Source organism: Triturus cristatus, chromosome 5_1, assembly GCF_964204655.1.
Source record: "Triturus cristatus chromosome 5_1, aTriCri1.1, whole genome shotgun sequence".
Taxonomy (NCBI): Eukaryota; Metazoa; Chordata; class Amphibia; order Caudata; family Salamandridae; genus Triturus; species Triturus cristatus.
In genome coordinates, this window is record NC_140587.1 from 577,383,855 (window position 1) to 577,410,730 (window position 26,876).

Here is a 26,876-nt window from a genome sequence, read left to right on the forward strand (position 1 = left end):
TGGCATGGCTGGATAAAAATGAGCGTGTTAATCGTGTGGTGCCGGAGTTGTTGACGGATGGGGGAGAGGTTGTCACTGATCCCGACGGTATAGTCCGGTGTTTCTCGGACTATTTTCGTACGGTATACACCTCGGTCTCGGATAGGCCGACTGAGGACTCGTGTGATCTTCTGCGTGACATCGCTCTGCCCTGCCTTTCCGCCATTGATAGGGAGGACCTCGATGGTGATATCACTGTAGACGAAGTGGCGGGTGCTATCCGTGCGTTGCGCTCCGGCAAGGCTTCGGGCCCAAATGGTCTGCCGATAGAGCTGTACAAGCTTTGTCCGGATAAGTTGGCTCCTCACCTGCGCGCCATGTTTGTGGAGGCGCGGGGGAATGGGTTTCTTCCGCTCGATCAACGGCTGGCGACGATTGTGGTAATACATAAAGACGGAAAGCCCCGGGATAAGTGTGGCTCCTATCGGCCGATCTCGCTTCTCAACGCCGAGCCGAAAATCCTTGCCAAGATTCTCGCTAACCGCCTGGTCCGGGTGCTTGGCGACTTGATCCACCCGGATCAGTCGGGCTTTATCCCGCACCGTAACACTGCACTAAAACTTAGACGCCTCCATGGAGTGATTGCTAGGACGGGCACGATGCGAGAGCCGGCTATTGTGGCGTCCCTCGATGCCACGATGGCCTTTGACACGGTGGAGTGGGCATACCTGTGGGCTGTGCTAGCCAAGTTCGGCTTCGGGCCTGGATTTGTGGGATGGGTGAGGCTGCTCTATGAGGGGCCTCTTGCAAGCGTCGTGGTGAACGGGCGGGCGTCGGCACCGTTCGAGCTCGGGAGAGGCACCCGGCAGGGTTGTCCCCTGTCGCCGTTGCTGTTCGCCCTTGCTCTTGAGCCGTTGGCGGCGTGGATACGGTGGCACCCGGATATACGTGGGATTCGTTGGTCGCCTGACCACGAAGACCGTATTTCACTCTACGCCGACGATATTCTGTTATACCTTGCCTCGCCTAAGAAATCTCTGATAGTGGTTTGTGACGTCTTGACATCTTTCGGTAGAAACTCGGGCCTAGTCATTAATTGGGGGAAGTCATACTTGTATGTCCTGTGGGGGGATGTCCCGCCTGTCCCGCGCAACTGCTCGATCCAGATAGCCCAGCAGGGCTTTTTGTATTTGGGGATCTATATTTCCACCGACCCCATTTTGCGCTACGAGAAGAACTTGCTCCCTCCCTTGGCGCGTCTGCGGCGGGATGTGGCGGGCTGGCGGCGATTGCCGCTTTCCCTCCTTGACCGAGCCGCACTGTTCAAAATGATGTCCCTTCCCAGTTTCCTCTATGCTCTGCAGAATACCCTTGACCTGGTCCCGGCCAGCTATTTCCGTGAGGTCGAAAGCCACCAGCGCGCGCTCTTGTGGGACGGGCGTCCGCGTATAGCGATCGCTAAGTTGACGCTTCCGTGGTACGACGGTGGTATCGCGCTTCCAGACATTCGACGTTATTACTGGGCCACCCAGTTGAGCGCGATTAACCATGGTGTATATGGTCCGGCGCTGAGCCCCGGCTTCGCCATGGACCGATGGTTGCTCCGTGGGGGTAATTACCACAGAGCGTTGTATTCGAAATAGTCGGACTTCACCCTTACGGGGCCCACCAGAGTGGCCGTTCATGTGTGGAAGGTGGCGACGGACTCGCTGGGCTGGAAGGGTAAGCTTACCCTTGCCACCCCTCTGTTTGACTCCGATATTCTGGGGAAGCTTTGGCATACAAAAGGGTTCGAGAAATGGGACCTGATCGGCATATCCAGGGTTGGAGACCTTTTGGTTAAGGGTAGGATAAAGCCATTCGAGGAGTTGCAGAAGGAATACGAGCTGGGGAGCACGGAGTTCTTCCGATATGCTCAAGTGCGCCACGCCTTGCGGTCAGTCCTTGTAGAAGGGGAGAAGGTGCCCGAGTCCTCTCCGTTGGAGGACCGGATCCTGGATGGCCATATGCCAGAGAGCACGATTTCGCTCATTTATAAGAAACTTATTAATGTTCGGGCGGATCTTCTTCTAGGGTTGCGCAATCAATGGACCAGGGATGGCCTTGAACTAGATGATGAGGATTGGCAGTACGCAGTTTCTTCTCCCAAAGAGGTCGCTATCCCCGCGCGCCTGCGGCTGGTGCAGCTTACAATACTCCATAGGGTCTATGTGACGGGGCCCAGGTTGGTCCACATGGGTTTCTCTGAGGAGGGCTTATGTAAGAGAGGCTGTGGTATGGTGGGTACCTTCCTACATATTATTTGGGAATGCGGTGCGATTATGGAGTTCTGGAGGCGAGTCCACGAGGTGATGGGGGAGGTGACGGGAATTGTTATGCAGCCTGAGGCGCGATGTTGTCTCCTGAATGTCTGGAGTCCTACTGACCACAACGCGGCACAGACTCAGTGGGTGACCGTAGGGAGCATGGTAGCCAAGCGCGATATTGCTCGGCTGTGGGGCTCCAATAGGCCGCCCACATTGACAGCGTGGATGGAAAACATGGACTGGAGCATGTTTAGGGAGAAGACAGCGTATTGTGCTCGAGGGCGCCCTCGGAAATGGCACTCTGTATGGGGGCCATGGAACCAGTACAGAGGGGACATATGCCTGCCCCCCGACCCGGACCCGCCTGAGGAGCAGCTTTCCCCTTAGCTTTTTTCCGGCTTTGACTTTCCTGCTGATATGTGGTTGTTTTCTTGAGTCTCTGCCTTTCCCTCCTTTCCCTTACTATAGACCTGTGTCTGTTGGACGGAATGGGGCTCGTCCCCCCCTGATGGGAACCTCTTTTGGTGTTTACAGTACCTATCGCCTTGCTTGTGTTTAGGGTTGTATTTATGTTTATGCAAAACAGAACCTTTGACTCTCCTGTCAGTGAAATGTGGACGCAAGCATGTGTTGAGTCTCTAAAGCTGCCGTACCTCCGGGTTGTCGGCTGAATAGCTGTGTCACTGATCTCAAATAAAGGTTTAAAAAAAAAAAAAAAAAAAAATGTAAAACATGCAAATATAAGAAAAAGAATTAGACAGAAATCTAAAACAGAGTCACATCACAAACTATTTACACGTGTTAAGTTCATAGGTCCCCCAGGGATATTAGGATTCGTAAGCCGTGCCTTAGGTATGATACAATGTGCACACATTTCAGACGAGTGTAATTATTGCAAAAAAGCAATGCTGCTTTACAGTGTCTAAAGTTTTGTTCTTTTGAAAGAAGTTTAGAAAAAGTATTCTAGGAGCTACAGAACAGCATAAAGTGCAACATGCCTTGCGCTGAGCCATTCTCACTGGGACATTTAATTAGGGCTTTAGACCAGTCATTACTACAGGGAAAAGTGGCAATGCAAATATACCATATTAAGTCTAAAACGAGTTAAAATAGATACTTCCTCAATCCAAGGGGTAACTATCGCCCAAGTCTAATGCGAGGCAGTCCCCCTCTATCAGCGTGTCTGGTTTGGTCCACAACCTATGCCACAGGAGTAAAGGGCTGCACACTAATAAGATCTTTAATATGTGGCAGTCCTAATTTACTGCGGCATACAGCAGACAATCAACTAGTGGGGAACCGATAAAGGTCTCTTTAGACAGTGCTCTCAGATAGAATTAACTTTGTCACATTTGTGAGACCCCATAAACCAGCTGCATAAGTGGCCACTGTCCTGCACTTGGCAAATTTCTTTGATGGAGTCTAGTTCAGTTTTGAAGAAAAGGAAACCAGTGCGGTGTTTGCCTTAGCAAATTGGTCTCTTCTCATGTCAGCCTGTTTCTTCCGGGTGTCAGCTGATTTGAAGACGATGCCTAAATAAGAAAATGTGTGCGTTTTTTCCAGCTCGGCACCTTTAATGATAAAAATGTTCCTTAACCGAGTAGAAGCCCCACAATTCATTATATATGATTTTTGGAGGTTGACTTTCACGTCCAAATGTCCCAGATAGAAGGCAAAGTTATCCAGCAGGAGCTGAAGGGCCTTAGTTGTCCGGCCCATGAGGACTGCTTCATCCACGTAGAGGAGTGCTCGAGTGGGATCAGGGGCAATATCGGGCATGTCACTGCAACCCTCTACCCACATCTTCTGCAAGTTATTAATAAATGAGATGAAGAGAAAGGGTGCATGGACACACCACTGTCTTATCCAGCTAGCTATGAAAATTTCTCTGTGAACTCCCCGGCCACTCCGTATCTTACTCTAGCGGTGGTCCCTGAAAAAATGTCTGATTATACTTATTATTTTTTCTTCCACCTTAATCTCCTTCATCAGGGGCCAAAGCTTAGTGTTAAAGAGACAATCGCATGTGCTTGTTAGGTCCATGATATCTAGGTAAATGGGGCCCTTTTTGGCCACTGTGTATTTCGAGGATAATAAAATAGGTCAGGATACTGTTCAACAGTGCCTATGCCCCTCCGAAAGCCATACTGGATGTCTGTCAAGAAGTAGTGGTCCTCCACCCACTTCTCAAACCTATATACATGACTCTCCCAAACACCTTGGCCAGCAAGTCCAATAGGAAGATCGGGATGTAGCATCTTGGGTCATTACAGTCCCACTCTTTAAAAATAGGCACAATTAAAGACTACGACCAGGTGTGCAACTCCTCTCCTCTGCAAGTTGCCCTCCGAACGCTTGTCAAGAAAGCCCCCTAAAACTCTATATTTGACTTGAAAAGGTCTGAAGGTACCCCATTTGGTCCCGAGGTTATAGAGTTAGGGCATTTATTAATCGGTTGACTACTACTCTTTGGGTTGGTTCAAAGATCCTTCCCTCGCACAGATAACTGGGAGGAGTAATAGGTTCCTCATCCCAGGAATTAGCGCTCCCACCATCGGTTTCATAACTGGCACTAAACTACCTAATCCACTCTAGCACTAGTATGGCTACTTCTAGAGATGGAACACTATGGTCTCTGAAGATCTGGCAATTTATCACTTCTCAAAAAGCCAGACTATCCTGGTCTTTGCTGGCTGCCTCTAGGGTAGCCCAGGCTTCTTCCTTCCTTCAAGAGGCTTTCTTTCTCTGAGTAAGAGCACATTTATACGCTCTTTTGTACCCAGCAATCTCAGTCTTAGAGCGATCATCTTTACCCAGAGCGGCCTTAAGTTTCTCAAGTGCCTTCGTGCATTCATAGTCAAACCAACCCCTCACTTTGGTTTCCTTACCGCCGTGCGGCCTAGTGAGCTCGCCTTTGATGCAAGTTGAGATTTCAACAAAGGCCTCTTTTTTGTTTATGTCGATGGACACAAAAACAGTTTATGGGTTTTAAAGTTATAAATGTGTTGACACAAATGGTCTGATATTAGAATGAAATCAATAATGCTTCCCTCTCCTCTAGGTGTAAATGGATTTACAAACCGGACTATCAGTCTAATCCCTTCGTTTGCAATCTCCAAACTGTGTTTTAATAATGTGTGGTTGATCGTACTTCCAAATCCTTAATGAGTGAAATGTGTTTGCTCAATTCTATCAGCATAGAAAACGGCACAGATTTCAATGGCTGGATATTGACAAAGCTGTGCTGTTAGAAACTGGGTTACTGCTTGACTGGGGTGTGAGTCCTGGTCAAGCAGCAACAACAATCCAAGTCAGGGTAAGGAACAAGCAAACCCCAAATTAACCTGTGGTTAACCCCTTGGTAGCTTGGCAAAGAGCAGAGAGGACTAACTTAGAGGCAATGTGTAGAGTATTTGGGCAACACCTCAAACAGTAAAACAGTACAAAAAAATAAAAAACACACAAAAATATGCCAAACCTGGTTAGAAAAATATAGTAAGATTTAAAAAATAAAACATGGACAAAATGACCAAATTCCAATTAGTAGAACTGGAGTTATGAATTTTTAAACAATAAACTTTAAATAAGGGCCTAAAAGCAGAAAGTGCCAAACATGGCTATCTGGTCGCGCTGGACTAGGTCAAAGTCAAAGGTTTAGGCCCACTGATCAAGGTTTGTGCCAAGAGTTCCGTTCGTGTTGGAGACGGCCGCAAGAATAGCGTCGCAGGCCAGGCATCGTGGACAGGGGGACTGGAGCTTCACGTTGGCGGTACCACGCAGGCTATCGATGTTGCTGTACAAAGAGACAGGCTGGCATTTTTTATGGTGTGAGAATTCTCTGGTCGGGTTTATATGTAGTGTGTGCTTAATACAATCGAAGACCCTAGGCCTTGCAGCAGTGAAAAACCAATTTGAAGAGTTTTTCATTACCAGGACATGTAAAACTTAAAAGTACATGTCCTACTTTGAAATATATTGCCCCCTGCCTTCAGTGCTGTCCGGAGCCTACCCTAGAGGTGGCTTATATGCATTAAAAGGGAAGGCTCAGACCTGGTAAAAAAACGTACTTTGCCAAGTTGAAATGGGAGTTTAAACTGCACACACAGGCTCTGTAATGGCAGGCCGGAGACACGTTTACAGTGCTACTTAAGTGGGTGGCACAACCAGGGCTCAGGTTCACTAGTAGCATTTATTTTACAGGTCGAGGGCACATATATTGCCACTTTACTAGGGACTTACAAGTAAATTAAATATGCCAATTGTGTATAAGCCAATGTTACCATGTTGTAGAGAAAGAGTACATGCACTTTAGCACTGGTTAGCAGTGGTAAAGTGTGCAGAGTCCTATGGCCAGCAAAAACTAAGTGAGCAAAAACAGGAGATCTGAAGGCAAAAAGTTAGGGGGAAACAACGCCAAAGAGTCCAACTCTAACATGGGCATTGAAGCCCTTACCCCAAAACATATATAAGTCACAACCTTTTTTAATTTAATACAATTAAGTCTTTGTCCAGTCTGGAAGTCTCACAAATATTTGCACATCAAAAACATTATAAAAATTAATAGGGGGCGTGGCTTGCGGCCAAGCAAGATGGCCGCAGCCTAAGCGAGCTGCCGAAGCGTGGGGACCCCCGATGCAAATCCGTATAAAAGTCCTGTAAGCAGACGGCGCAAATGAGGAGCGATGGGATCTGAAGGTCAAATCAAATCAGGAGAGTTTATATCGCGCACATATCACTCAGCATGAGTCTCATGGCGCTTGCAGACTGCTCAAGTGGACAAAACCGGGCTACTTGAGATAGAGCCAGGTTTTCAGCTCTTTACGGAATTTACCATGTTCTTTAATGCTACGAAGATGGAAAGGCATTTTGTTCCAAAGCGATGGTGCCAGAAAAGAAAACGAACGTCCTCCTTGTCTGACGGTGTTGATTCTTAACGGAGTTAGCAATGCCGCATCACTGGAACGTAGCATTCTGGACGGGTGATACCACTGCAACTTTTTACGCCAGTATTTTGGACCGATTCCATATATGGACTTATGAGTAAGACATAACACTTTAAAGCGGACTCGTTTTTTGATCGGGAGCCAATGGAGGGTATTCAGACAAACTGCAGAAGGAGATCTATATGGACGGTCCAGAAACAGTCTTGCAGCTGTGTTCTGTAAAACCTGGAGTTTGTCTACAAGATCTTCATTCATAGACAACAGTAGCGCGTTACCATAATCCATTCTGTTTGTTATCAGTCCTTGTGTCAGGGGTTTACGCGCCTCCATAGGGAGCCATCTAAAAACCCTTCTGAGACTAAGCATGACACCAAAACAGGTGCCTATAATGTGCTTAACATGGCTACGCATAGATAGGCAGTCATCCATATGAAAGCCCAAATTTCGGACTGTGTTCTTCGGAACAGGACAAAGTCCAAGCCCAGAAGGCCACCAGTCCTGTGACCAATGGTTGCTGGCTTTTCCGAAAAGCATAATCTCTGATTTGGCCCCGTTTAGCTGGAGATGATTTGATCTCATCCATTCGACAGTCTTTGAAACGCTTTTTAGTATCACTTGGGTCGGGACCTAGGGTGATCAGAATCTGCGGCACGGTCAGAGGTCATCGGCACGGTTTGCGGCACTCCGCGACCCGCTGTGACGAGCGGCGCCAGAGATATCCGCGAAGGGGTCTGCGGCCTTCCGGACAAACCGACGCCGGGACCTCGCATGCACCGGCCCTACCCATACCTGGCGCGTGTGGCAGCGCCTGATGATCCGACGTGTTGCCGGCGGCAGCGACTGTGGCTGGGAAGCCTTCAGCTTCCTCTGACCCAGGACTGTGTCAGACTTCACCCAACGCTCGAGAAACCACGGTGAGCTGTGCGGCGCCCGGGGGGCCGCTCTGGTGGGGGCTGACCTGTGAGGAAGACTGCACCGAGAACCCCGAGCAGGGAGCACACCACAGCATGGAAGGTCTGCCGAGTAGAGATACAACACCGGGACCCTTGGGGTCTGAAGAAAATACACTCGACCCCTCCAGCCCCACCAGGCAAGCTTCAAATTATATGCATCACCACCACAAGGGCAATACAGAGGGCGCCAGCGACGGCCGTTCACAGTCAGTGTCTGGGGCGTAACGGCCTCACGAAGTAGATCCGTGCCCTCTATCGCCCACAAGACTCTGGACACAGAAAACACTACGGGCCAACTCCTCTGAGCAGCACATTCTGGCCTGATCGATAGCAGCAACCCCCACCCATCTCCGGCAGAGACACCAGACTGGAGCTCTGTGCCGAATGTAGTAGCTTGCCTGCAAACTGAGGGTCACACAGCACCAAGCAGTGCCAAGATAAATAATATACCACCTCCACAGCCCGGCACTCCAGTGGGCCTAGAGGGCGAGCAACCCGAAAGGCTGCGCATTGCGAAATACAGCGCAGCAGGCAGCGGCAACTACCGCCCACCCCCCGAGGCCAACGGAGCGACCTAATAGCGGGTCTTAATGGCGGACCGGGGCCCACGAGGGATGCCGGCTGGAAAGCTGGAGAAATTTGCGTGCACCAAAGACCAGAGTGAAAAGCAGCAGGTCACTCCCGCCCAGATGGAGGCACCCATGCAGCAAGCCACAGACTCAGTCACACTAGTGGACATCATGGCCGCCCTGCAGCAAGTCCAATTCTCTATAGGCACGATCTCCACGGACATATCTCTGATCCAAGCTGACTACTCCAAGCTGTCGGAGAGACTAACCGAGGGTGAGTCCACAATGAAGGTACTGTCCACTGACACATCAATGTTACAACGCCAGGTGCGCCAGCTGGAGACAGAAAACAAGAACATCCTCGTCAAACTAGACGACCAGGAAGGTCGCTCAAGACGCAACAACGTACGCATAATTGGCGTACCAGAAAATGTGTGGGGGCCAGCCCTAGACCTGTTTGTTGAAGACCTCGTCAAAAATCAGCTGCAACCCCGTGGATTATCCAGCTTCTTTTCAGTGGAAAGGGCGCATTGTGTGCCTGGCGGGAGGCCCAAGCTAGGTGCCCCCCCCCAGACTGATTCTGGCGTGCATCTTCAATTTTCACAATCGAGACGCCATTTTGCAGGCGGCGAGAATTTCCCCACCGATACGTCTGGACAATCAAGTAATCATGATGTACCCGGACTACACAGCCACTGTCACTAAACAACGACAAGGCTTTCTGGATGTTAAAAAAGAATTGAGAGCCAGGGAACTGAAGTATTCCATGCTCCTTCCAGTGAAACGGAGAGTGGAGGCGGAAGGGAAAGCATGTTTTTTCGTAACACCAGAAGAAGCCCGTGATGGGCTGGACGGATGGCGCCCAGCGGCAAGGCCCGTGAAATCCAGGACCCAGCAACAAAATCGACGCCAGGAGTCACCAGGATCCAGATCCGCAGAATCCAGTGACAAGGGGGACTGAGACACCCAACAATGCATTTCAGGACTCTCTGTTGCCTAGAGAGGCGCACTAACTCCCCGGCCTGCTCATGGCCCACATACGGGGAGCGAATTCCGAAAATACCAAGCTTCTGTAGGGGAGAACTGTGCCTCAGGAGAAGAACATTAGTCGTTGCTTCACTGTTACATAGAGGGGGGCCTCCGACTCCCAAACCACGCAAGTACTTGGAATGGGATTAAAGCACTCTGCTCAGTTGGGGAGGCGGGTAGTTTGGGATACGCCAGGCAGGGAGGAGGGAGGGAAAAAGAGGGACTGTTCTTGGTTTTCACTTGTTTTAGTTTTGTTCAACAGATGGCATTCACATCAACAGACAATGGTAGGCACTGCACGCAACTTTGTACCCCTGTATAGTTATATACGCAACAGGCACACACTAACCCGCTGACAGACACCCTAGACAACCCTCTCAGAAACCCCGAGGGTGTGGCCCCCCCTTTCAAGGTGCTTTAATGGAATGTGAACGGATTGGGGTATAAGATTAAGAAGGGGTTAGTCCTTCAATATATAAAGCGTAAATCTCCAGCGATAGCTCTACTACAAGAGACGCACCTAACAGGCTCAGCCACCAAAGCCTTAGACCGATAGGGATACAAGATGGCAGTCCACTCGGAACTCAGGCTCCCGTGGGGTAGGGATTCTGCTCAATAAACGCTTCCCACTAATACTCACTGACTCCAAAACAGATGATCAAGGACGCTTCGCAGCACTAACATGCCAATGGGAAGGGCGCTCCTACAACCTCATTTCGGTATATCTCCCACCGGCGCTGCATCAAACGGCCCTTCCAGTGTTGGGCTAATTTCTGCTATGCCTGCCAGTGGGAGACACCATCATGGGGGGGGGGGGGGGGGGGGGGGGGGGATTTCAATGCTGTGATGGATGTATCTCTTGATAAGCAACCTTGACCCCGGCAGCGCAAACCTTAAATTGACAGATTTCACAGAAGCCTTGGGCTTAATAGATGTTTAGAGAACTGCTCACCCCGAAGATAGGCAATACACATACCACTCAGGAGTCCATAATAGCCTCTCTAGAATTGATAACATATTCATGTTGGCGACCGGGTTGGATCGGGTAGCAGAGATCCAACACCTACCCCGGGGAATATCGGACCACTTGCCCCTATACATGACCTTCTCCTCCCCAAATATCATACGACGGAGGGCGTTCCCAATATATCCAGGATACCTCCACAACCCTATAATAAGCAAGGGACTTTGCGTGGCCACGAAGCACTATTTTCCCCAAAAACTCACACTACGTGCCCTCCCTGGTAACACTCTGGGAAGCCTACAAAATGGTGCTGTGCGGGCACGCGATTTCACCGATAGCCGGGCATAAAAAATCACAGAGGCAACAAATGGAAGACCTCGAACACGGGGTGGCAGAAGCAGAGGCAAACCATGCACTTGCCACAACTGACGATACAACACATACGCTAAGGCTCGCACAGCAGGAATACAAATCATTTGCGTGGGAGGAGGCGAAAGCAAAGCTCACAGCTACAAAACATTTTCTACGAAGCGTGCGATAAGGCGGGCAAGCTCCTTGCCTAGCTCGACAAAAAAGACCGTGCCAGCAGGTGGATAGCTCAACTCCGTCTGGGAAACGGAGAGATAACCGCAGACCCACAGCAAATAGCAGACACACTCGCCTCATACTATGAGGAGGTATATACGCCGACAGCCACCAACACACTGGACGATAACATGACCTTCCTAAAAGATATCCACATGCCCTCACTACCACAGGACGCAGTCTCAGGGCTAGACGCCGAGCTAACCGCAGACGAACTCACCTCGGCCATTGGGGCACTCCAACCTGGAAAAGTCCTTGGACCGAATGGCATACCGGTATAACTTTATAAAAAAATGGCGACCCGGCTCACCCCTCACCTTCTTAATATGTATAAGACCTGTTTAGATGCGGGTGAGCTCCCCAGGGACCAGAGACTAGCGACCATAGTCGCGATTCATAAGGAGGGCAACCCGCCGCAAGAAAGTACGTCCTACAGACCAATCTCCCACATAAATGCCGAAGCAAAAATATTGGCCAAAGCACTGGCAATGCGCCTTCAACCATATCTCACTACACTGATCCATCCGGATCAATCGGGCTTCATGCCCCACCGTAACACGTCCCTGAATCTCCGCAGGCTCCAGGGGGTGATAGCTTACAGTCCAACTATTGCAGAAGATGCAGTCATCCTTTCGTTGGACGCCTGCATGGCTTTTGACATGGTGGAGTGGCCGTTCCTCTTTGCAGTGCTCCGACATATGGGATTTGGGCCCAAATTCTGTGCCTGGGTACACCTTCTAAACAACAAACCCATGGCGCACGTCGTGGTCAATGGTCGCACTTCAAAGGACTTTCCTCTCGGTAAGCGAACAAGACAGGGCTGCCCACTTTCCCCCCTATTATTCGCGATGGTCCTGGAGCCGCTGGCGGCATGGATCCGTCAAGACCTAGTCATCAAGGGGCTTAAATGGACGATGGCATGGGAGGACCGCATATCGCTATATGCGGACGATATCTTATTATATATGGCGTCTCCAGCCCGGTCACTCAATTGCCTCCTGGATATTTGCGCGGCCTATGGCAGAGCATCTGGCTAAACAATTAATTGATCAAAATCATTGCTATATATCCTTCACGCCCCCCCGCCCACCCAAATTACCGCGAAAATGCGAAATTCAGATAGCAGAACGGGGTTTCATGTACCTCGGAATATATATCACCCCCCAAGCTGAGCACTTCACAGAAGAAAATCTCATGAAGCCCCTAGCCCGCTTCCACAGCGATGTGAAACACTGGCGTTCTCTACCACTCACCCTATTAGGCAGAGCGGCCTCTTCAAAATGATGGCACTGCCCAGATTTTTACATGTCCTACAGAATACCCCCTTTCGTATCCCCCCCTCCAATTTTGCATTGATAAACGCTGAAGTAACCAAACTCCTTTGGGATGGCGGGACAGCTCGTATCGCCATGAAAAAAACTGGTTAAGGGGTGGTACGATGGAGGAATCGCCCTCCCACACATACAGACGTATTACTGGGCATCGCAAATGACTGTAATAAACCAATGGCTTCATGTACCGCAAGATGAACCTGCATTCCGCATGTTTCGCCACCTCCTTGACACTGAGGGGATAATGGGAGCGTTATATAATAGCACTAAGAAATCGCACTACACGGGCCCCATGGCCCATACACTACAAATCTGGCATGAGGCACAAAGGGCGATGGGGTGGGAGGGGACTCTTACACAGGCGATGCCATTGTGGGACACCCGGAAACTCGGGAGACTAAGGAACACTAAGGGATTCTGACAATGGGACCCATTAGGGATATCCAGACTGGGGGACCTGTGGAAGAAAGGGGGGGTTGTATCTTTTATTCAACTCCAAGATACATACAAGTTAGCACATACCGAAACTTATAGATCCGCCCAGATCAGAGACGCTTTGCTAGTAGCGATTCAGACTAGCACAAAGCTACCCGAATCCTCCCCATTAGAGGACAGATTACTCACAGATCACCTCCAAACAAAAGCCATCTCCCTAACTTATCGGAAAATAATAAACAATCAACAAGATCCCACATTGGCCCTGAAAAGGAAATGGGAGGCAGAGGTGGGTGACTTAGATGAGGACGACTGGCAAACAGCCCTGATGTTCCCAAGGGAAGTGGCAATCCCATCCACCCTTAGGTTGCTTCAATTAAAAATCCTACACCGTATTTATTACACAAGAACCCTGCTATACAATATAGGAAAGGCAGACAATCCACTCTGCCTCCGACACTGTGGCGCAGAGGGCACTTTCTGGCACACACTCTGGGACTGCCCGCGGATCACCCCTTATAGGAATGCTGTCCTACGTACAATGTCCCAAGTCACTAAAGTAGTGATCCCATTGGCTCTGCAATGCTGCTTACTTAACATATGGGAGCCTACGGATTTAAATCATGCAGACCAAGACTGGGTGACACTGGGGATGACCTTAGCCAAACGCAACATAGCACAGTGCTGGGGGTCGGAACTGTCCCCGACGCACCAGCAATGGTGTTGAGACATGGACCTCGCGATGGTGACAGAGAAATCTGTTTACATACACAGAGGCTGCCCCCAAAAATAGACGAGGGTGTGGGGAAAGTGGAATCCTTATTGGGGCGATATTTGCGAATCCCCCCACCAGAACAGATATCAGACGACAGTGACTAATCTAAAGAGAATGACAGAGCAGGGACTGCCACAATATACATCACCCGAGGGACGTGAAGGGGTAGATGAAGCTCATACTCTAGTATGTTATACTATGCCACGCCTTGAGAACTCAAAATTGTGGCGATGCATGCCACCAACATTTCTTTGCTGTATTACATAACTGTTGATGCAATTCAAATTTTCAATAAAAAACAACAAAAAAATGAATGCATACTAACTACATGCCCCTGGAAGCTTTTAGACACAGGATCTGATAGTATGGCCTGCCAGTTTGATAAGTCTATAATCTCCCCTTCAGCTTAGTTGAGATATATAAAACCTAGCATACCTGAGTCGGCACGTACCACAGGCATATGTAATGTAACATGGCCATTAATCTGTAGGGGTTCTACTGCCCATGCCTACTGTAGACAGACTATCAAGCTTTTTAATAACATCTAAACAATTAACATTATGTAGTTTGTTATTTAAACCCTCAATATCCAACAAACAAGGCAAAACCTAGGTTTAGAATGTTCCATTAAGGATCCCAGCAGAATCTCTCCATAATTTGTTTATCATTCTGGACTGCAAGACAGTGGTACCTGATTATTATCTTCACCATGGAGAGCTCCCACTTCCCGTGGTCTTGGTACCAAGGAGTTTGGGCTTGAATCGGCAGACCCTGCCCCTTTATCCCTAGTGTCTATATCAATTGGTTGCATGAATCAATCTGAGCCAATGCAGTCATTTGAGCAACTAAAGCAAATGACTGTGTGACAAGCAAATTCAGCCATATAAATGCTATCAACAACTGGCTGATTATGAATTTCCAGTGTTTAGCCTCAGGTGGAGGGTACTGAGAGGGATTGTGGGGTTTATAGAAATAACCAAGTTGGATTACTGAAATCTGTTGGTTATCTCTATAAAAAGAGCAAAGTCTCATTAAGATCCTTTTGAACAACTTTTGAGACCTAATATTTATAACACACTCCCTGCAAGGGGTTTTAGCACCTCTCCACACACAGTTCACACTCCTCACAAATATAATGTCCTTAGAGATTCAATTTGTAAGTCCATCATTCTATCACATACCGTGCACAGACTTATTTTTTTGTTCAGACCAGTTTTTTTCTGTCTTCATTTGAGCCAGAGGTGGGATATTGTTGAAGACCAGAACATATGGGGTTGCTGTGGGGTTAAGGTCCAAGTAGGACATGTTGGTCATTTCGACCTTAGAGTTTCATGGTACAATTGGTTTGAGCAAATGTGTCCTTTTTGCGGCCTAGTCTTCCGCTTCTCACACCCTTGAAATACAATGACAACATGTATTTGTAAATACAAAATAAAGAGAAGAAGTTGACCCCGAACTGCCAATCAATATGATTTACCAAAACTGAATAACAAGAAAACGAAGAGATCCAGACAGTTGTGTCCACAGAGGTAGGCGTAGAAGGGGAGGGGGATGAAGACAAGACTGGTGAGTTGGAGGGGCGGGGGAGATCAGAAAGGCTGTATGAGAAAATATGTACATACTCATAACAAGTTCCTCAAGATCCCAAATGGTAAATGGTACCACGACTCATGTTGCAGTAGTATGCAAACACAATAATGCACCAATACTTTATAACATCCACAGTCTTGGCTCTGCATGCAAGACTGGTAACTGGAAAAAATAGAAAATAGCCTTGTGTGTGTTGCTTAGTTCGACAAGGATCTTATATTGGAGTGATTTTTGTTGATAACCTTATCTTTAATCTTAGCCTGCTGGGATTTTGGAATGCTGGAGCACAATTTGAGAGAACTCAGAGAGATCAAATCTGCAGAAACATCAACATTTTTATTGCTTCATCAGCAAATGGAAACAATAGACGCCAAGCTTGAGTTATACACAGAGCCAGCAGTTAAACTGATAATAAAAACAATCAACTTGATTTTCACTGCGAGATAGTTGAGCATTCAAGCTTTTGCAGCAGTTAAATTATTGAAAAAAAACTGGAGAACCATTCATACTGTTCAAATCTGTAGTTTGTGGGTATCCCCTAATGGAAGAAGAAAGAGGGTGACCTAATTGTTTAGAGTGAAGCGGCCTTCAATTCTTGAGGGTAAACACATGAAGTTTGAGAAATACTGCACCCAGAGAAATTAGAGAGATAACCTGTTGTTCTACTCCTGCGTGTTACAAAGTTCGACATGAGAAAACCAGTGCTCCTCTGAAACAGCAACTGATCACATGCAGCACATGGAGGGGATTCTGAAGAGGTGCAGAAATGAACTGTAAGTACTCAAAGTGACAAGCAAAGTTGATTGTGCTCTCTGTGATCAGGAAAGAAAGGGGCTAGTCTCAGTACTTCGGCAGACAGTGAGTCACTAGTAATATCTGAATTTCATCTAGAGGAGATGTCTAACTTTGCCAAAGGTAGTACCAGGTGAGGCACTGTACGTGCCAACATTGAGGATATTTTGCTTTGTTTTAGTCTAATTTGTTGGAGTAGCTAACTGGAGGTAAATCCTGGTATGTATACCACGGTGCTCACAATTTCAGAGTTTGACCTCCTACTGAGACATAGGGCCTAGAGACCGCAGTACCTTTGTCTATGCTCAAAGGTCAGTCTTGAACTTTTCACAAATCATGACCTTGTCTCTTTGGGGTCCTTTGGTAAACACGGCTATTATAGGTAGGAAGCCAGGACTTTACATAGCTTCCCATTCAAGAAATGTTCCCACGATTCTCAGCATCAATCATGAGCTCTTCGTCACTAAAACCAAACAGAAAGGACGTTGGTGCTGCTGCACGGGGTAATGACATCAAAATAATTTGATTAAATACACTTTAATTGTTACACACAATGGAAACTTTGCCAAAACCAAGCACAGCTTTCTAAATAAATCACCAGATAGACGGATATATCCAGCATGTCAGTCTTCAATAAAGTGCTGTTGCAAAATCGTTACATAAGCACTGGATTATGCCTTTCAACTTTGTCATTTGGAACATAACCAGAAATTGTTATTCAGTAAGTTAAATTAAAATATTTTATTTACTATAGGTAAATATATAGAGCTGGACTAACCAGATGGGATGTGCACTACATCATAAAAAAAACAGTAAAATAAAGCAGAAAGATTTGCAAGAAAGCGTAAGAGTAGATTTGGAACACCAATCTTCGAACATCAGGTTTAAATAGGATTGCGCAAAATCATAGCCACATAACAGGAGTGAAGAACATATTAACTCATTTTTCACTCTTCAGTTTTAGTTTCGATCAGTGGTTTTTTAGGCCCCGTCTACAGACAACTTTTAGCGGGCTGGCCAAGCAGTCATGCGCACTTGGAGTGGGTAAACCACTCCTCCACCGTTATCCCAGCTCCACCTTAACGCAGCCTGTACTGACAACTAAAATTATAATAACTAAGGGTGGGCGTAGTTCGCGAAGTAGCACTTCGCGAAGCTACGCAAAGTGAAGTTCGCACTACGCGAGCTACGCGTAGCACTTCGCGAACTGCGAAGTAACATGTTCGCACTGTGCAAGATGTTGTTTTCAATGATTGCACAGTGCGGACAAGCAACCGGCACTGTGCAATCATTGAAAATGGCATCTTGCACAGTGCGAGCTGTAGTTTTCTGCTGCTCGAGTAGATTTTTACTCGAGCTGCAGCTTTCTCAACGCGAACTGGTAGTTTCTCATCGCGAGCGGTCGCGAGCATACGCGACCCCTCGCAATGAGAAACCTGACCTTCTCGCGTTGGGAATCTCGTCGGGAGGTTTATTTTCCATGCTCGCGATCGCGAACAAGGAAAAAGTCTCGCCAGGATGTCATTTTGCTTGCTCGCGGTCGCCAACTTGACGTTGAGGACCGCGAGCAAGCAAAAAATGACCGCAGCACTACGCAACACTACGCTACGCGTGTTCGCACTGTGCTACGTGCAGTTCGCGTAGCGCGAAGTAGCGCGAACTTCGCAAACTACGCGAGCGTAGCGTAGTGCTTCGCCCAGGCCTAATAATAACCAGGTTATTATCATTTTATTTTTCAACTGCACTGCTCTTAAAGCAGTGAGACAACGTTCCTCCGCCTTAGCGGAGGAGCCGCCACTGACTATGATTCTTGTCAAAAGGTGAATCTCCGTCTGTTAAAAGCTTAGATGAAATAGATATATTTCTGAAATGTTAACAGCAGTGAGCAGAAGACGCAGAACTAAGTGAATGGTACACACTGCTAGGCAATTCTTGTGTCCCTCTGAACAATATGACAAGTTGTGCTATAATATCCCTGTCAGTGTAAGTAAAGTTTCTACTACAATTAACTCACAGTATGCAAGACTGGGGTCCAAAGGGTTCCTAGCTCCATAGAAATAATATGCATCATCAAAAGGCGTTCTGTAGTTTTCTGCCAGAACTGGTAGAGGAGGAGGAGGCGCAGCAACAATTCTGTATTTAAAGGAAAGGAATGAGCATGTGAGCTAGTTGAAATAGATTTTAATAAACAATAAATTACAAGACACACAATTAATAATTCAACCATAATAATTACATTAAATGTACTTGGGACAATACAAGAATGAATATCAACACAAAAGGTGAGCCATTTGTTAAAAAGGAGCCAGTATAATGTTATTACCTGCATTCAACCCTTTCTCAAGACTCCGGCAATGAAGCTCTTTCACAAAAACAACAAGCATTGGAAATGCAATAGGTCTCACATTTTTTGTAGTTCGAGTCATTGGCAATGTAAATGGTAATTTATTTAGCCAGGCAAGGGGGATAGGGGCAGTAGAGAGACACTGAGGTAAGGGGCTTATGCCTGGAAGGCAAGCGAGATGAGTAGAGTAGGGGGAAACACAGGGGTAGAGGGTCAGAGAGAAGTGGTTGAAGCACTACAGCACAGTTCCTCGTAGGTATTGGCCAAAATGGAGTCTGTAACCTAACAGATTAAAGTTATTCGACAGTGCAAACTCTATTCCCACAGTTTGAAGAACCGGTGACAACAGAGCAAATGTTCTCTGGAGTTCCGTTCAATCACAATGTCACTACCACATTTAAGAGCTAGGTATAATCCGATCCACAGCGGCAAAGACATGCAAAAACACGCTGTGTCTTGCATTAATCCGAGGACCTGCGGAGTCCAAATGTCACCCTTGTAAACTATGCAGTTCAAAAGTCACATAGTTTCGACAGAGTACAATTACTCCCTCATTACACAATGCAGTCACACAAGAAGGGGTGATACTATCCATCTCAAAGCATTAGTGGCCTTAGTGCACTGGAGCATAACGTCATGCTCTTCAGTTCTGAAAAGAAATTGGACTGTCCCATTTAAGGGGCTGCAGTTTGGAAGAAAAATACTGTCACTATCCCAATGCATTTCTCCATAAAAGAACTATGTTGTCCATCCATTCCTTAGCACTGCTACTGAGAAAGACGCGTGCTGTCCATGCACTGCCTTTTTGGGATACAGCGTGACTACGCACAGAGACCAGGTAATACTTGGACATTCCTGCCGAAGCACTGGGAATCTGAATGGGGCCATGCCGCTCTGGCTATATAAATGCAAGTTCAATACAGCGGCAGCAATAGAGAGCCTTTTTATCTCATCTACTCTTGCATTATCATTCCTTCACGAAGGAGAAAGATTGCTAGCATCCTTAAGAACTCTAGACGTGCTTGTGTGGTGCTCAGAAAATAAGGAAATAAGGCACTGCTGCAGTCCTCCAGTACTCACCTGCACACTCGATGTCTGCAGGGAAGGTGGACCCACACTTTCTTGTATAGAGTCTGCAAATTCTAGATTTCATTGAAGTATACAAAAAAGTGATGGATGGAATACTTGAATTAATCCCCACCACTGGTAATTAACCAAGCCGCATCCCAGTCTATCGCTAAGTAGATCGAAACATGTCCGGGGTTGCTGTTGTTTCCTCCAGAGGAGACCTAGGCTGGCAGTTTGGGACGGACTGTTCCTATTGGAGCACGACCACAACTGATCTGAGTAAGGCAGATCTTTGTGTAGAATGACACAGTGGGTGAAAAACGACGGTCTGGAATGCTGCTGAGAGCACTCACCATTGATTGATATCAATTAAATCTCTCTTTTCCATCACCATGTTGATTTTGTAAATCCTGGACCTCAAGCACGCAAGTGTCAGTTTGGTCAGAACTATCGAGTGGTACAGAGCCTCCGAACTGACATCGATCACAAGCTCAAAATGATATGAAAAGCAACAGGTTTGAGGGTTAATAAAGGTCTATTGAACCAACTTCTTGTAATAACGGAAAATATTCCTTATCTTTGTGGTTTAATTTGAGCTCAATCATCCCAAAATATGTATTATGAGCATATATGCAGAGCACGCTACGCAGTCCAGAAGGTTGAAGGATTGCAAACCACATGCTCAGGATTGAAGAAGGTGAGATGTTACAGAGCCCAGCACGCTCCGTCTCTGAAGCAGGAAAGAATTTTGTTCCAATGGCTGAAGGTCTGCACAAGCAGACTAACACGCTATCTTGAAGGGGGCTCAGAGGGTGCCAGGGTAAGGCTTTAACATTAATAGTTGGGAGTCGGAGAACCAGATAGGCTGCATTTTTAACCCACCCTATATGTGCCTGGACAGGAGAGAGGCCTGTGCGCCCACGCGCACAATGACGCAGTAGCCAGTTTGTTTAGAAGAGTCTTCTCTAGCAGCTGCCTGTTGTCCGAGCAGTGCCAATAGATAACAAAGTTGGAAACCCATTCTCTCACATACAGCCGCAAAACTAACTGGGACTGTAGCAGCGTCAACCCTAACAGCTTCCTGTGAATACCCGGAGATTCTGTCAGTACCAAAGGCGTGTTCATTTAAATTCATTTTTGGAGTCAGGCAATGAACAGTTAGCAAAAACCAAACCAGGGTACATAGGAAACCAGGGAAAAAGTCAACCATATCACTTACACACTAGCCCGAGAGCTTAACATTGGATGTAGACCAGAAATGCACGCCAAAGTCGTAAAAGTACAGCTGGAAAGCAGGAGCAGCACAGTTATAGCGGCACAGCTTCATGCCAAGCAGCAGAGTCATCTCTGCCTGCCAGGCATGCAACCTGTCAGTGTTCATACAGGGGGTATGAAAGGCAACATGTATAGACACTAAGGGCCATATGTAGGTAATTTCTATTTACCGATTCCTAAATACCGAATTTTACCGATTCGGTATTTAAGAATCGGTAAATAGAATGTAGGTAAAAAAATCGGTAAATTTTACCGATTCGGTAATATTCGTTATTACCGATTCGGTATTTACCGAATCGGTAATAAGGCATACCTTCCCATTCATTCCTATGGGCCTGGAGGCCCATAGGAATGAATGGGAAGCCATTCACTATTACCGATTCGGTAAATACCGAATCGGTAATAGGGGGAACATATTCAAGGGTGGCAGGGTGTCACATTGACACCCTGTTGCACCCCTGAATCGTGCATGTGTGCACATGTGGCGCAGCCTGCCACATGGCACTTTTAAAAAAGCAAAAAATTGCTTTTGAAAAGGTATTCGGTATTTACCATCAACTTATAGTTGGTGGTAAATAACGAATCCTTAAACCAAAAATGCACTCACTTGAGTGCTCCCTACATAGGATTTAAGGATTCGGTAATTTACCGATTCGGTATTTTACCGATTTCTTAAAATACCGATTCGGTAAATTACCGAATCCTTAAAACCTGCCTCCTACATTAGAAAGGGCTAAATACCGGTCGGTAACGGGAAAATTACCGATTTTCCGCCGTTACCGACCGGTATTTAGCTATCTACATATGGCCCTAAGTTACAAGGTCTCTGTTTTGAAAGAATGAGTCCACGCCGCTATTTGTAGCCTTGGTGTGTCTTTATTGCAAAAATGCTGGGTTTTCATAAATGCACAGCCAACGCGTTTCGGCCAAACATGGGCTACTTCAGGGCGATAAAGGGGTACTGTACTCTCGCCAAGGTAAAATAAAGAGATCCACAAATATTCTGGTCCGTGTCAGGACGTGGAATAAAGAGAGGTACCCTTAAAGTAAAGGTAGATATTGGAGTCCGCGATCAAGTATGTCTGTCTCTGCAGTGAAGGTCCGTGTCAGAGGCAGGGGGTTGTTGTGTAAGCGAGTGAAACGCAATCCAAGTTCGGATGGCGTCAGGTCCCGTCGGTGGCACTGAAGAAGACCATGTTTGGGCAAAACGCGTTGGCTGTGCATTTATGAAAACCCAGCATTTCTGCAATAAGGCTAAAAATAATGACGTGGATTCATTCTCTACACTCCAGAGTCATCTAAACTTAAAAAGGTCTTCACAAATTAACCCATCAATAATATCACCCCACAACCTTACAAACGTGTGTGGTTGGTCACAGCAATAACACTTCAACCTGATTCTAATTATTGCTCCCTGTCGCTCCTTTCTATCCAGGGCATGTACAGACTTAAAGAAGCTACAAAGATACAGGCAATGCTTTAGGAAGATTGGAACCCCAAGAATTCCGCTATAGCCATAACAATCAAAAACAGTTCTTGTGGACTCAATATTAAGGTTATATTCGCTGCAGAAAAAAATTCTAATGGTAATTTTTGACTTCGGCATCTCTCTAATCTATATATTGCAGAAAACAGTGAATATGGCTTGAGATGATTCACCAGAATATACAGTGTTTCAAGTAGAAGACAAATCGGTAAGCCCTTTTTCCTTCACTGAGACTGATAAAATACTGAAGAAACTGTACCTGGGCATGAAGGGGTCCCCATAAAACTTACTTACTGGCACATGCATCAAGCAAAAATCCAGTCGGTAAAATACCGAATCGCTAAAATCAGCCGTTTGCGAGTGGCAAAAACCCAATCCCAATGCATCAACACAAATCGGGATAAACTAAAGAATCGCTAAATAATTAACCGCAAAAATAAAGAATCGCTAAAAACCAACCCGGATAAATAAAGAATCGCTAAAACCGAAATCGCAATCACCGAAATCACTAATAGCTCCCGGCAAGTGCCAATCGCTAATTACAAATCGCTACTCAATGCATCAATAATCGCAAATACCGAAAATCCCAAAACTCGCTATTTTGCATGAGCAGATTAAGGGGAATCAGAACCTGGAGGTAAAGTTACATTGACAAAAAGAAATTCACCAAAAAAAAGAGACATGTGCCACAGATGGTTCCAATCAGTAAGCCATTCAAATTGGCCCAGGAGACCCTGTTGGCTTGCACAAAATCGCAGCCCTCTACGTGCTTGCAAGGAGGATGCGAATCAATGCAGCAGGACAAGGGTCCAGGAGAGAGTCTTCAGAGTGCGCATCACATTGCTAGGACAGAATGAGGATGAGGTGTACGACAAGTATCGTCTGAATCGTGCCATGATCATGCGCCTAATTGCAGACCTCGAACCACTACTGCCGCACCAGACACATCGGACCAATGCAATTCCTGCGCACGTCCAGGTCCTATGCAGCCTGCACCTACTGGCCTCTGGAAGTTTCCAGGGGGTCATCGCCGTAGCGGGAGGCATATCGCAAAGCGCACTCTCACGCTTCTTCCACAAATTCATTGATGCTATGCTGACAATGATACACACCCACATCAGCTTCCCCACAACCCCACTGCAGTTGGACCGCACCAAACAGGCATTCTACCAGGTGGCCCAATTCCCCCATGTCATAGGATGCATCGACTGCACGCATGTCCCCATCTGTCCACCCTCAGCCAATGAGTACATTTTCCGTAACCGGAAGTCCTACCACTCTATCAACGTGCAGGTTGTGTGCGATGCCAAGCACATCATCACGGACCTAGTGGCACAATTTCCGGGGAGCACACACGACTCCTACATTTTCAGACACAGTGGCATCCACAGGCGCCTACTCAACGGCGAATTTGGAGAGGGACTCCTGCTTGGTAAGTAGACATTCCTCTTCCAAACATGTGCACCACACATGTATATTCATCATCATTGCTAAGCCTTTGCTTCCATCTTGTAGGTGACAGTGCATATGCCCTGCGGGAATATATACTCACCCCCTACATCAATCCAGCAACACCACAGGAGCAACGATACAACGCGGGGAACATAAGCACCAGAAATGTAATTGAGAGGACCTTTGGGATTCTGAAGAGTCGCTTTAGAATCTTACATAAGACTGGTGGTGCCTTGCAATACAAACCAGAAACCTGCTGCAGGATTGTAGCTGTATGTGCCATGCTGCACAACATCGCAACCAGAAGGGGGATACCCATAGAGGTGGATAGGAATGACGACTACCGGGATGACCAACCACCCGCACAACACCGACAGGCACACGTCCCTAACACAGCTGAGGGCCATAGGAGGCGGACATACATCATGCAACATCATTTCTGATCCAGGTAAGAATGAACCATTACGATTTCAGTTGTGGTGCTACTGTTTAATGCACAGGAGCACTGATGTAAGTGCGGGCACACATGAACGAAAATAAGAGCTCCCCAAAACAAGAGTAACTAAACATGCCCTTTGTAGTCACGGCTGTGCAAGTGTCAAATAGGAGAGGACCCTGGTTACCCCACCATGGTCATGGATGGCTTACAGTATGTCTAGTGGCGCTTGCCACGAACGCCCAGCCTCCTTTCACTTGTCTCCTCCACCTCACCACGGCCTGCCCCTGTGGCTGTGGAGCAGCGCGAACTGCGCCTCCTGGTGCTGGCCTCCGCCACGGATACACTGCTGACACTTGAGGCAGCCTCACTGCCGTCCTCCCCTCCCAAGGCGCTGCCACTGAAAGTTCCGCTCTGCAAGTGTTCCACTGCAGTGGTCACCTGGCCTAGGGCCTTGGCAACGTCACCACAATAATGGCCCAGGTCCACCTGCAGTGACACCGAGCTGCGTGACAAAACAGCAGTGCTGTTGCACAGCCTAGTGATGGCCTTGGTTGAAGCAGCGGAACGGAGCAGGTTCTGCCTGTGCCTCCGTCTCTTGCTGTGATGCCCTGCTCTCATGGCACGGGTGAGTTCCTGGATGTCCTCGCTCTGTTTCCCGTTACCCTCTGCCACCACAGTGGTCATGTCCCGCACTGCCGCAGTCAGGGTACACATTTCCTTTGCTAGGCGCGCCATGTGAACGCTGATGGTACCCATGTGTCTCCCCTGCAGGCGCTGGACACGCAGCATCTGTGCCTCGATGCCACCATATGGGGAGCTTGCATGGTCGCCTACATCCGATGTACAGCGCAAGGACCTGTGCCGCTGTGGGACTCGGACACGTGCTGGTGGTGCTGCAGGCGGTGGGACGAGTGTTGTACTTCGGGGCGATGGTGTTGCAGGACTCGGACAGGCATCCATCACCTGCATGGGGGGGACTTGTGCCCTGCGTCTCCGCTGTGTTGTTGCAGTAGGCGCTGCAGCAGGTGTTGGTGGTGGTGGTGGTATGGTTGCTGGTGGAGGTGGTGATTGACCCTCCGCCGGAGTGTCGCCCTCAGAATCTGCTGTTGTCTCTGAGATGATTAGCCGGCCGCTGTCATCTGAATCGCCAGGAGATGCATCTGTGTGTGAAACAGTGCATGGTTAGTGGGATTGTTGCTACTACAGTTTGTAATATTCCATACATGTCCTTCTATAAATCACTGTATTTGAGTCTATGTCTCGCTTCTACTGCTGTTGGGTTTAATGTGTGCTTTTCTTACTGTACATGCACACCGGTCTGACATGACTACAACTCCCATGATGCACTACTGTTTTGAGTGAAGATGTGTGGTGCACTTCTGCCTGCACATTGTGATCGAGCTGGGGGGATGGGAATGGCTTTACGCAATGCAGAGTATGGGCACAGCCATGCATCTTACCTTGGGCAGTTGTGGCTGCGCCGGAGGTGTCCATCTGTGTGACTCCCACGACCGCCTCTGGCTCGATGGTCCCTTCTACTAGCTCCTCCAAGGCAGTGTTTGCAGGCACTGTTGATGGTCCCCCTCCTGTGCCAGCTGCCTCCCGGACCCTTTCAGCGATCCTCTCCTTGGCCCGCTTCCTTAGGTCGTACCACCTCTTTTTTAAATCGTCTATGCTGCGGGGCGTCACTCCCACTGCATTGACCCTCTCTCTGATGCGCAGCCATATGCGTCGCTTTTCATTCTCTGGCACCTTGAGGGACAGCTTCCCGAACAGCCGTTCATGTTTGCTGCTCACCCCCTCGATCAGGTGCTCAAGTTCCCGGTCGGAGAACTTGCGCTTTCGCTTCCTAGCAGATTTTGAGCTGGCTGGTGCATCTTTGTCCATCCTGGTGAGGGTAGGGTGGAAGTCCTGTCAGTGGTTAATCAGTGGGCTCAGGTTGTCTCCTGTTCCTCCTCCTGTGAGCTCCTCTGGCGAGTGAATGAGGGTGGGGCTGCTCTACTTCCTGGTAGTGATGTCATAGGACCGTGCCCTGTGCGACCCGTTTTTAGCGGAATCGCAATTACCGAATTCACTATTACCGATTTCGGTATTAGCGAAGTCGCTGTTACCGATTTCGCTAATGCCGAAATCGGTAATTGCTAATCGGTGTTTGCTCTACTCGCTAATGTGGATTCGGTAAATATTAGCGATTTTTAAGGAATCGCTCATATTTACCGAATCTGTTGATGCATTCTGAAATGAGATTCCTTAATAGCGATTCCTTATTTATCGCTATTAAGGAATCGCTTTTCACAATGTTGATGCATGTGCACCTTAGTTACTAGTTTAAGTACAAGACATTCTTATTCAAAGGTTTGCTAAAACAGTGTTGGTATGTAGAAGTACTCTGTATTCTTGCCTGGTAGCAAAAATCCAGTACTTCAAAAGATTTAAAGAAGTAATCCTGGTTATTGTTGTCCTATTTACTGGGTTGATGCCCAAGATAACAAGCATTGGTAAAACCAAAAGGTCGTGGCAATGCAGGAGTTATTGGTATTGTCAATGTCTTTTAGCCACGT

The 26,876-nt window shown here is 47.6% G+C and overlaps 1 protein-coding gene across 5 annotated transcripts in view; it reads right to left on the bottom strand.

The window, feature by feature from the left end:
• Nucleotides 1-26,876, bottom strand: part of CSPP1 (centrosome and spindle pole associated protein 1) — a 1,290,317-nt gene that overhangs the window by 600,964 nt on the left and 662,477 nt on the right. For all 5 annotated transcript variants that reach the window (XM_085605499.1, XM_085605497.1, XM_085605498.1 and 2 more), the window contains one exon: nt 18,266-18,384. In XM_085605499.1, coding sequence (XP_085461625.1) covers nt 18,266-18,384 — 119 coding nt within the window. The remainder of the gene's footprint in view (nt 1-18,265; nt 18,385-26,876) is intronic.